The sequence below is a fragment of the Callorhinchus milii genome, unplaced genomic scaffold (genome assembly GCF_018977255.1).
Source record: "Callorhinchus milii isolate IMCB2004 unplaced genomic scaffold, IMCB_Cmil_1.0 Scaffold11, whole genome shotgun sequence".
Classification (NCBI taxonomy): Eukaryota; Metazoa; Chordata; class Chondrichthyes; order Chimaeriformes; family Callorhinchidae; genus Callorhinchus; species Callorhinchus milii.
In genome coordinates this window covers 8,141,010-8,153,324 of record NW_024704752.1, presented here as the reverse complement: position 1 = coordinate 8,153,324, position 12,315 = coordinate 8,141,010, and the positions used below count along the sequence as shown (strand labels likewise).

Here is a 12,315-nt window from a genome sequence, read left to right as displayed (position 1 = left end):
CATATAATATTACCTAGTCACCTAGTAGCGCCCCTCAATCATGGGCTGCCATCTTTGATCAGACAACCTTTTGCTTCAGAACTCACTATGTGGACAGTTCTTGTAAAGACCCATCGCCTTACAGCTCCATGCAATTCCACACGAAACCCGATCACATGTCAATCCATGTTCACACCATATCAGTAGCCTTTAAAACATATCCCGGAGGCCAGTAGTGATCACCTCCCCTTCCCCTGTAGCCCTCTCACAGCTACTGTTCTGGGCATCTCTTGGGTCTCCATTCACAACCCAATGCTTCCCAGAAGATGTTCCCCGGAGAAAACAAAGGAATATAAGCAGAATTATTCCATAATCCATAGAGCAAATGAGAAGTCTCCAACAAACTGTAGAAGTTGTGTATTTAATACATGTATTGGTCCTGAGCTGAAGCATTTGGACTCACTCAGCAACTGACCAGGAAGATGCATTGAAAATCAGGAGCACCATCATGGAATGAATCTCAGGTTCAGACCCATCACCCTGAGGTACATCATTCCTGAGTGTGCCTCTATAAGTAAGATACTGCCGTTTTTTGTGGTTCTCGACACAAAATGAGAAGGAAAATAAAACATTGTATATTGGTGTGTCTGGAATGTGCAGTAAAACTAGCTATGCAATTTCTAAGCAATGGTATTAACAGTACTGAGGAATAGAGGACCCAGTATGATTGGAATCCCTTAGATACTAAAGACATTATAGTGAACAGTGACTGGTCACCAGATTAGTTAATGTGCTGTGTCTGATTGAAGTATGTGCATTGTAGAACTTGTCCTTATTCTGGTCAGCAGGTACCAGGAAATTAGCCTCTCCTGAAATGAACGCTTTAAATAAACAAGTCACTGGGGTTATTGAGGCATTTTCTCTTCCCCCACCACCCCCCCTCTCCTTTTTGTTGATTAAGATGTGGTCGATTCTCTTTCTTTACAATCACTGCTCCGCTGGGCTGCACCTCACGTCGAGCCTGGCATCACAGCAACTTAACAGTAAAACCCTGGTGACAAACTGCAAAAAGGTTTGACCTTTGCCCTTGTCCTGTGACTCCGCTTGTTCGATTTGTACTTCAACTAACCAATACCTGATTAGATAATGCTCAATGCTGGCCTTAAAAAATGAGATAAAAGCAAAATTTATGGCTTGAGCCTGGACTGCACTCCAGTCAAATCAATTGACTCCCAAGTCAGCTCATATTTCCCCCCTTTTCAGTTTTTTTTAAAAAAAACTTCAATTGCTCTTTCGAACATTGCACACTGCCTGTACTCTTTGTGGTTCTTGTGGTTAAGGATTCAGGTGACATTTTCTTTGACCCTCACGAGTGATCAGGACATTAGAGATTATTATGGCCACTGGGATAGCTCCAACCTAAGTTTGCCTGGTCTGACTGTTAGCATCTTCAGGGACTTGGAGAGTGCATACTTGGACAAGGTGACATCTGCTCTCCACTACAAAATGGAACAGTCAATGTGGATGATGTGACTAAGTTCATGTCACACCCCCACCCCCCCAAACCCACATGGTCCAGCATTCCATGTTGTGTTTTTATTGATGCAAAGGGAAGAAATTATAATAAATCAGTATGGTTTAAAATCTAAGTGTTGAGACTGGCAACAGTCAAATATCCTGCCAACACTCAATGTTTGCATGAAGAATGGGCACTTGGGCAAAAAAAGACGAGCACTTTTAAAAAATAGAATCTTGCTTAATTGTATCCTGGGACACAGCTTTCATCCAAAAAAAAACTTTTGGCAAAGCTTTTATTATTGATCAGCAACAATGAGCAATGCAGGTCATCGCCTCACTTGAACATGATGCCGTTTAGATGAAATGCTACCCCGCAGTGCTGTAAAGTGCTCATTCAAAAACAAGATTCTGATTTTTAGTGTAAGAATACATAGCTATCAGTATATAACCCTGGTATTACCAATGTTGATTCAACAGTGATTTGTATACAAGGTTAAACTTACCAGTCAAATAGTCTTGAGATGCAATTTAGTGGTTGATTAGTTTTGTTGGTGTGGCTTCACATTGACCAGAGAGCTTCAGTCATTGATCAACAAAATAAGAAAAATCCAACAGCGGATTTATCACAAACAGCCAAACAAATCTGCTCTGAATGTAAGCACTAAGGAAACAGAATTAATTGATCAATGGATTTCATACAATTCTCTGCTGGGTACATTCAGTAAGAAGTAACCACAATTAAACATTAACTTATTATAAGATTTGTATGTTGTGTGTACCATTATTAGTTGATCAGTTTTGTAGAACTGAGTTTCTATTAAGATACAAAGTCAAAAGGGTGCATTCTCTTTAAGCCACTGTACATTGCATCATAGACCAAGTAATCCAATTGACTCCCAAATCCTCCAACATCCAAATTTCCATACATGAGGGAACATCACCAATAAGCTAACACCTCAAGACAATCAATGTAATGAAGGACCCAAGACAACAACCACATGGAAAAGATTATCCCACAACAAAAAACCTGGAAAACCAGGATTGTCCAAGAACACAACCACTCGTCGCCAACAAATGAAAGACATTTAAACCTCATAGAAATTAAACCAGGTACTTACTTCCCAGCCGTGAAAAGGGTCCTTCAGGCTTGATAGCTCTTCTCCAACATAGGGTCCAAATTTTTCACCCACTTCAATCTTTCTTTTAGTCCATATTCCTAATCCGGTACCAGGAATATTTGACTCGCGCAGTTCAAATTCTTCTGGAATGGGAATGTCATCAGGGAAGTATATGGGAGCTTTGTATGGGGAGCCCTCTTTTGGAGTGAAGTCTTCAATGGATGTGGCAGGTGAAGAAAGATCCTGTGCACTGAGAGACAATGATCCCATCTCAGCATCAGCCTGTGGCTCCTCTTCTGGTACAATTGCAGAATACCCATCATAAAGACTGTCCTCGCCTAAATGGAAAGGAAAATAAGAAGATGAAGAATTGGAGCTGGCAATCCAACTATTTCAATCAAAGATTTAGTGGCACCATCACTAAAAAAGCCATTTTGTAACTTGTAACTCACTGAAATATTGAAATTCTGGAGAATTGAAAGAATTGAGATCAATTTAGGGAGCAATAAGGGGCTGTTTTGAGGTACGTTAGGAGGCAGAGCAGAGGGAACCTTACGATGTATCTAAATGAGCTGTGGCTGGTCTGGGATTGGTATATGCCAATGCTGGGTGACAGAAATGGGGAATTGTTGCTTTTCTCAGTGCTCCCTGAGATTGCTTCCTCATTATCCCTCATCTTTATAAAAGAAAAGTCTCTATGACTTTCATCAAATCATCCTACAGGATACAGTTGAACATTGAAATCCTGGTTCCTCTGATGGCTCAGTGAATATGTCCACTGAGTAGCTGAGCCACACAGCTCCCATTCTGTGCTGAGTTTGTCAATATCAGCCAGACAATGGGAGGAGTGCTATAATTGGTCTCAGTGCTCTGGATAGGGAAGGGGAGTATCAGTGAGTGTTCTCATTCCTGAAGATTGTTCACAAATGCAAGTTAAAAAATGACATCCATCAAATTCCAACACAATTTGGATTGCACCTTTTATCATGTCCTCTATTAAATAATCTATTTAACATTTATTTAAATATATCGGGTGAAATTCCACCTGGATCGAGATTTACTCCATTCGCGTAGCATTTTAGAGGATGCAGAATTTCCCGAAATGGTGAGTTCAGTTTTAAAACTTTGAAGCCAGTCTTTTTTTCTAGTCCTTAAAAGAATTGTACAGAAAAATAACTTTAAGATTAAAGACTGTATTTAAGAATTTGACAAATTCTGAGCTGTTTGAAAATGCAACATTAATAGTGTAAATCAAGGCTCAGGTGGACTTTTACCCTAATAGTTTGGTTTGGGAGCATATAAATAATAATAATATATAATAATAATCCTTGCATTTGATACATCTTCGAGCCATCTCAAAGCGCTTCACAGAATATACTGTAAAATGAATTGACTGTATATTTTGTGGGCGAAACACGGCAGCCAATTGCATACAGCAGTGTCCAACAAATAGTTTAGGATTAAAGAGACCAATTTATTATTATTATTATTTTTTGAAGGAATTATTCGATCCGTCAATCGACTAACAACGGGAATATAAAGCTAGGAATATAGACCTGGAATTTCACTTATTCTTTGTTCATAAGGATATTTTGTCTTAAAATATAAGATCTGATAGCATTATGGAAAACGTTTAAATTCAGTCTTAATTTGGAAGCCGGTCTTCCTTAGTTCCTAAAAAGAACCAGCTTCCAAGTTAAGGCTGGATTCAAAAATTTTCCACGTTTCTGTGCCATCTTAAATTTTACGACAGAACAGTTTTAAGAGGCTGAGATTAAGCAGAAATTCGGGCCTTATATGTCTGCCAAGTAATGCCACAGGCAACCCTCCTATAATGCACCCAATTTGAGCTCTCTGCTGCATAGAGCACTGAATAGATAAATCTTTCCTACTAGATACCCGGTTGGTCCTATACCTGTCACTGAAGATATAGAAATCAGTACAAGCCATCACCTCACTCTGTGTCCTCAGTGACCCCTGTGACACACAAGCGCTATCAGCTGCTGTGCTCAATGTATAATTTACACATCTCAGCTCACAGCTGTATTTCCAGGGTGAATGAAGACTTTTCTCGAGAGAGAGAGAGAGACAGAACCTGCACCTCTTGCTCCCTCATGTGACGGTCCAGTAATGCTTTTTGGTTGCATATCTGAAACTTCCATTTCTTGTTCAAGCTTTGAACACCCAAGCAACCCATCACCTAACCTCTGCTTCACGGCTTATGTCACACACTCATTCTCTTGCTTTTCTTTAGTCTCAGGGTGTCCTGTACTGTGAACCTTGGCTCTTCACCTTTGTCTTTAGTTCAATTTAAAAAAAACTCAAAACTTACGATAAGTGTTTCAGAATTATTTCATACGTCACTAAACATAATATGACTTGTGAATTGTGTGACATTGAGATCTTAAATGAGATTACACCCTCCAATAGTCTATCCATCTGCAGTGAGAAAAAAACATGCATCAATACTAAGCCTGGCTTTTATATCAACCACTGTGCATCTGTCAAAGACTCCTTCCCACAATCTAGGCTGGAGCTGTGTTCAGTGAAGGGTTTGTATGATTTATCTTGAATTGTATAAAAACTGACAAGTGCAGGCTAACAAATAGAGACGTCGCACCTTTAATGCCGAATGACAATGGGATGACAGACAACCAAGGGCTTTCTTTTCGACTGACTTTTAAATGGCGACTGGAGTAATCAGGGCATTGCCGAGCAAAGAGACCTCTGATGATGAGGAGTGCACTAGGGCTAATGTATCTCTAACCTCACATGACACAGCAGGTCACTTTAATACAGAACATCACTGGTGAAGTTTGAAATCTCCCAGTGGGAGTTTCCTCTCTATGGCAGGAGGCGTTTTGGCAGAGAATGCAATGTTTGCACGCGAGAGCCAGCGGAGACTGCCTCTGGAGGAGTAATTAGTACGGAAGAGAGAGGGTGCTGGTGGAGGGCAGAGGTAACTCGTTCTCGTCAGCTAATGTCTGCTCACATCCGCTTCAGTCTGCTTCAGTCTCCATCTCCATAGGAGGTCACTAGCTTCCAACTGACCAGAATCATGTTGTCAAGTTGTACAGCTCAGGTCCGCAGACCAGAGAATATGTTCATTAATCCTTTCTGACATTGGCATCTGGAGCAAATCCTCAGAGAGATTTTGTCTCAGAGTTCTGACTGATTTCAACACTTGGCTAGAAACTGATTTAATTTTTCAATGCAAAACGTTTACTTCTTTCAGCTTTTAATCAGGCCAAAGTTCTGGAAAGGATCTGATTAAAGCACCCATATGAATATTTTAAGCATGTAAAGATAAATTAAGAGAAAAAGAGGATAACTTAAAACTTGAAAAGGAGACATACAGAGTGAGGCTGAGGAATTGGTATGCGGTTATGAAATCAGTTGTACATTGTAGCGCTGCCCAAATGTTCTGCAGCACATGGCTGTGAGAATACTGAACCACTGTTCAGTCTAGTAAATCTCATTTTGCTTCACACTCACATTGTAAAACATGTAACATATATAGTTCCTGGAAAAGGCAGGCACACCAAATGTTCTGAGTGCCAGGATTTCAGACTCTGGAAAATATCCTTCAGATCCAATTAGTCCGCACTTACTAAAGACATCTGACCTGCACTGCACTCACCCTCCTCAGGATCTTTAGCTGCAGACTGTTCTCACATGTTTCTGTTCATTTGTTCAAAGCCACAATTCCTACCCATCAAATCGTGTTAAATTATCATCCGACCTAAAGCCTTTTAATAACGTGAATGCCAAAGCAGCCCTCAAAATCGATGGGGGAAGATTTGTTCAAATTCAGTGTGAATTCAAACACTAAAGACTTCTCGTCTGGAGGCAAGTGGTTGGCCAATGGGTTTCTTCACGTTAAGAATCACCAGGAGAAGAGACGCACTGACCATTTGTGTCCTCCAGTCATTCTAGTGCCTGTAATGTCATGTATCTATCAAGTACTGTATCATTATTAGATTATTCAGGTCATATTCAGCAGCACCCATGCTCTTATTAAATATTTATAGAATGAATAATCACACAGCAAAGTTACCTCCCACCTATTATGGGTCTCTTATGCTCTGGAGAATGAGTCTGTGTGCGACTCCCCAGGGGTCAGGTCAATGGAAGGGTAGCTTACAGTTTAGTGACACAAAGAATTCTAAATCAGGTCCTTATTAATGATGGGCTGGTCCCCATGGACTCTTTGGTTCCAATAATTCAGTAAAGCTTGATTTTACATAGCGTGCTTTAGTTCTGCTTTGTGATGTGAAAGCTACACAAAGCTATCATTTAAAATTCTTTGCTTTTTCAAAAAAAAATCCAATGCAAGTAAGTAAATAACTAAGTGTGTCAAAAATATGTAAATAAAAATTCCTTTTAAGGTCTCAGTTGGTGAATTAATTGTGGAACTTCGCTGTACAGACCAAATAGTCCCAGGTGTGATGGCTGATTTCAGTCAGGCCACGACAGTGGGGGAATCACATTTCACACAGTAGCTATCTTATGTCCTCTGTGACCACCAATGTTAGTTTAATACCACTTGGTGTGGTGGAGATATCCGGTAGAACTGCTTCCACTGTAGGCTGGAACAAGAAGGTGGCCATTCATCCCAGTTAATAATAATAATCCTTGCATTTGATATAGCGCTTTTCACGACCTTCTAGACATCTCAAAGCGCTTCACAGAATATTATGTAAAGTGAATTGACTGTATATTTGTGGGCAATACTCGGCAACCAATTGCGCACAGCAGTGTCCCACAAACAGTCGTGGATTAAAGTGACCAATTTATTATTTTTTTTTCTTGAGGGATTATTATCAGGTGTGTGGAGTAAGGAAACTTGCCCAAGGTTTCACCCTGCCGAGAATTGAATCCAGGTCTCTCGCTTGCGAGGCAAGTGGTCTAACCACTGAGCTACAGGACTCCACGTTAATTCAGACTTTTGAAGCTATTAAAGACAGAGGACCTCAGTTCCAATACTGTGGCTGGTTTCCAGCCCAGATCCCAGAGGTGGAAATAATAGAAAAAATCCTGGAATCTATTGCTAACAGCTAATCCTCCAACCATTAGAATATAAACATGATTACACTGCATCACAGAGTGCTCCGTCAGAGAGGAGAACTATACGCACAATACCTAGGCTATATTCAGGATCTAAGGTTGCACCATATTGTAATGTAGGGAGACACCTAGTTCCATTCCTCTTCTATTAATTTAGTGGAGTCCAGTAACGGAGTTGTTAGTTCGCTCGTCTCGCAAGTGAGTGGATCTGGGTTCAATTCCCGGATAGGGTGAAACCTTTGGTATGTTCTCTACTCCATATGCCTCTGTTTACCTATCAGTAAGTAAGAACCCGGTTGTTAGTCAGAAGATCACTTTCTGGGGGTAATAATCACTCCACAAAAGAAAAATGTGGTCACTCAATCCATGTCTATTTGTGGGACACTGCTGTGTGGCTAACGCATTTTGCCCACAAAATACACAGTCAATCCACTTTACAGTATATTCTGTGAAGCACTTTGAGACGTCTCAACGAGATGATAAAGAGCTATATCAAATGCAAAGATTATTATTATTTCTTATACTCTAGTTCTTCAAGTGTACAATGGTATCACTCACTTAAAGAATTCTTGTCCCTAAAATACTCAAGGATCACAGGGAATCGAGTCCCCTTGATTCTCTTGACCTTATGATTCACACCTTGTATACACTCATGGGCCCGATGGTTTTATGTCCTCTATTTACTTGTGGTCCCCTAGGGCAAGTGTCTTTGATGGTCTAAGATGGAGGCATATCCCTGAGGCTATTTCATTCATTAGAACATGTTATTGGATCTTGCTAGGAGCTGGTTTGCCCAGTTGAGCAATTCCAGATTAACAGTTAAGGCCAACAGAAAAATGACTTGAAGACACTTACAGTAATTAGTGGAATTATAGTCTCTCAGGAGGTTTTTTTTAATAGGAAACCTCGGTCCTCTAGTCTGAGCTCACATTCCAAGTCAAATAAGCTGCTTACACGTACATCCTCTGTGCCTCTCAGCTTTTTAAAGACCTGGGTCAAATCTCGCTTCAATTGTCGTTCTCCAATGAAGAGAAGTTCAGCTTTGCAAGCCTTTCCTCAGATAATATTCCCCAAGTCCCCATTTCATCCTTCTCTGAACCCTCTTCAACAACTTTATTAAAGTAGTGCCCAAAACTGCATATACCATTGCTCAACAGTGAACTACACAATGCGAAAATAACTTTTTCCAATTTACAGTCAATTAGCTTTGAGACGTCATTGATACCAGGTTCATATTTCAATTAATGGTCAATAATCACATCCATTTTCCTTTTCTTTCTCCAGACACCCCTCCATCATATAGATATATCCTTGTTTCCCTTTTAGATATGTCTAACTTATATGTACGTGAATTAAAATCCATCTGCCATTCCTTAACCGTCAACCTAATCTTTCTGAATGCTATAATCCAGTTCATATGAATCCCCAGAACATGACATTTAATCAAATGCATTGTGAGGGTTTCAACTAAAAGGTTTGTAAGTGGAGAAAGCTGTGGGTTTTCGGAAACTTCTGAATAGGATATTTTCCAAATTTCTGTCACAAATGATAAACTTTAGAGAGTTGTGGCTTCACAGCACTTGATTCAATTAGACTGATGCAAAGCGATAGGAGAAACTGTAATATTACATAACATCTTGCTGTTTACAAATGTAAAATATTACTCAGTGGCTGCTAACCAAGGCGAAAGCATGCGCACGTGCCAATCAGCCATGACACAACCTGGAAAAACATTGCAGTATGATACGAGCTTAAGGATTGCCTTAGGCTCCTTACTAGCTGCTCAGGAAATTAAACTGAAATGAAAGGTTTTGGTGTGTGGCAAATTTTGTCCTCATCTAGGTAAGGATGTTAGTACTAGGAAATTTAATTTTTTCTCCTTTTCAGACAACAGTGTTAGCGTCAAGTACTCCCAGGTCAGGAACAGCAAGGATGGATGCAGACGAAAGCTCCCTCTACTCCACCCACTTTTAATTTCTTGCACCAGTTTGTCTTGCGGCCTTCCCTGAGTGAGATTGCTGATTTGTGCTCGGCAATGTTTTGGGCAAGATTGTGCTGTGATGCCAAACCCTCCTGAAGCTCAGTTCAGACTGGCACAAACTCATTTAATATAGGTATTAGACAGAGGAGGCTTGCAACCCATCAGTTTGGGCTGGACTTGAATCCAGATCCCAGAATGTGCAGAGGTAAGAGAAAATATCAACACTGGACTATAAAACAACATTACTTTCTAGCAAGAATTGTTCTATTAAACATTAATTTAATTGAATATATTGACTATTGATTGCGATGAGAGTAGAGGGTTAACACACCAGCCCCTTTTCCTCTGGGACTTCCAGAGCAGAGGAATGAGATTAGAGCAGATTCGCAAATTGTTGAATTCAGCCTAAACTTTGAAATCAGATTTCTGTAATTCTTAACATAAAACTGGCTTCAAAATTAAGATGCTATTTGAGAATTTACTAAACTCTGGTTGCTCTGAAATATTACATAAATATTCTAAATCTAGACCAGGTGGAATTTCTCCCCATACAGTACATTAGTAATCTAACCAAGAGGGCACAAAATGGAAATGCCACAGTAGGGGGCGATCTTCTTAACTGGAGGTTGACATATTGTAGGTGAAGTGTGAAAGCAAGCTCCATCTCACCTGCTCTTGACTTGAGTGTTAGGTACATTAATGTCCTTAGATTTTCAGGCACATAGAGTAAAACATTTAAAATGTATATATTTAAACAAATTATTAAATTGATTGATATTTAATCAATTAATGTCATGAGATAATTTGATACAGTAGACTGCCATTTACAATGGACCCTTGTAGTTAATTTTAGTCACACTGTAGCAATCGTTTCAGCTTTGACTTTTTCTTCCTGGATTTTAATCTTGTAATTTCCGATATAAAGTTCCTCCAATAGAGTTATTGTGAATTTCACTAGAATAACTTTCTCCCCTCCCATCCAGAAGGAATTCTTGTATAAACACAGAGGACTTGACTTTTTCTCAGCCTCTCACACTCCTCTGTAATTCGAGTACTATGTTACAAGGGAAATGAGTCTTGTGTTTTGGCCCCAGCGTTCTGACTATGTCAAACAGCAGAGTAGGTTTGGCTCATAAAGAAGGTATTGCTGGAAGAAGTATCAAAGTAAAAAAGAAATTCTCTCACATATGAAAACAAACTAAACGGGCCACAGGATCTCCCAAAAACTGCACAGCCTCAGGTTCAGATTAAAGCTGGTTAATCAGTCTCTATTTGGTTACAGGCTGTCGATCCATCACATTAAATATAAAGCCATGTTCTTGCAAAACAATTCACGATCCATTTATTCTCTGTCTCTCAGTCTCTCTCTTGGTCTTAATCATATTCTCCTATATCTTTCTTTCAATATGAACTGTAGTCTTTTCTTTGTCCATCTCTGTTTCTTGACTTTGCTGTAATTTTTCCTTGTTTTCTCTACCTCTCTCATACTCATTCTCTTGACATTGCTCTCTCCCTCTATACCATATCTCCATGGATAATATTTGGGTGCATATCTGAGCTTCTATAAGCTTCTCTTTTCCTCACTGTTTCTGTATATCTCTTCCCATTTCTACCTCTGTTTTTCTCTCCCTGCCTATCATCCATCAGATAAGATGATAAACTAAGGTCCTAACGGCTTGTTTATGTGGACATTAAAGATCCCATGCACTGCCTTAAAAGACCAAATGGAGTTTATCCCGGTGTCCTGCCAGAAAAAATCCTGTTGGTGGGATATTTCTGAGGCAAACTGGCTGCTGCATTTGTCCACAAAATACAGCCACTTCACACTACAGTAAATCCTGTGAAGCTCTTGATGTAATAAGTGCAATATCAAATGTAAGGATTCTTACTTACTAAATTATACTCTTTGCTTGTTTTTTCTTCCTGCCTCTGTGTTTCTCTCCTTCTGTCTCTCTTTCTGCTATTTATACGCTTGTCTGTCTACCTCTGTTTCTTGTATAACTCACAGTTTGCCAACCCCAAGTGCAGTCTCTAACCCCCCCATTACACATTACTTGGTGCAGACTCACTGCTTCACATGGTGTGAATGTCCGAAGATGGGACCATTTGTTTCCTTCTGGTCTCGATTGACTTTCTCTTCTCTTGTTGGTCCTTTAATTGTTGAGTGAACAGAACCGACTGGGATTAGATGTTTGTTATAAATCTTTCAATCATGTGACAGCAGATTCTCTTGCTGAAAGTGATTCAAGTCAAGCAATTCTCAATGGCTGGTTTGAGGAACATAAATAACTCGGATGCAAATAACATTATTTATTTTTATGAAATATGTGCTTCAGTAGATAAGGACTGGTGGGAGGTGACTTTTTAAAGAGAAGAAAAGAAATAATAAAACAATTCTTGGGACAAAGATGAGATTAAAGGTTTCAACAGCATAACTGGAATTCAACAAACCTTCAGAACTAACATCAAACACATTTGTAGTTTAATCTTTTTGATGCTGTTCTTTACTGGTGCTGTTGTTGTTTAAGGTTAAGTGGTTAGAGATTGAAGATACAGTAATAAGAAGCAGAATTTTTGTTTGGTTGTTTGCGCTTTAAGTATTGCTTTTTGGGTTGAGGGAAGGCATGAAACCTTTACTGAAGAGTCAATTGC

The 12,315-nt window shown here is 39.6% G+C and overlaps 1 protein-coding gene across 1 annotated transcript in view; it reads right to left on the bottom strand.

The window, feature by feature from the left end:
- mecom (MDS1 and EVI1 complex locus) overlaps positions 1–12,315 on the bottom strand; it is a 305,523-nt gene that overhangs the window by 180,513 nt on the left and 112,695 nt on the right. The window contains exon 2 of the mRNA XM_042339033.1: positions 2,616–2,953. Coding sequence (XP_042194967.1) covers positions 2,616–2,953 — 338 coding nt within the window. The remainder of the gene's footprint in view (positions 1–2,615; positions 2,954–12,315) is intronic.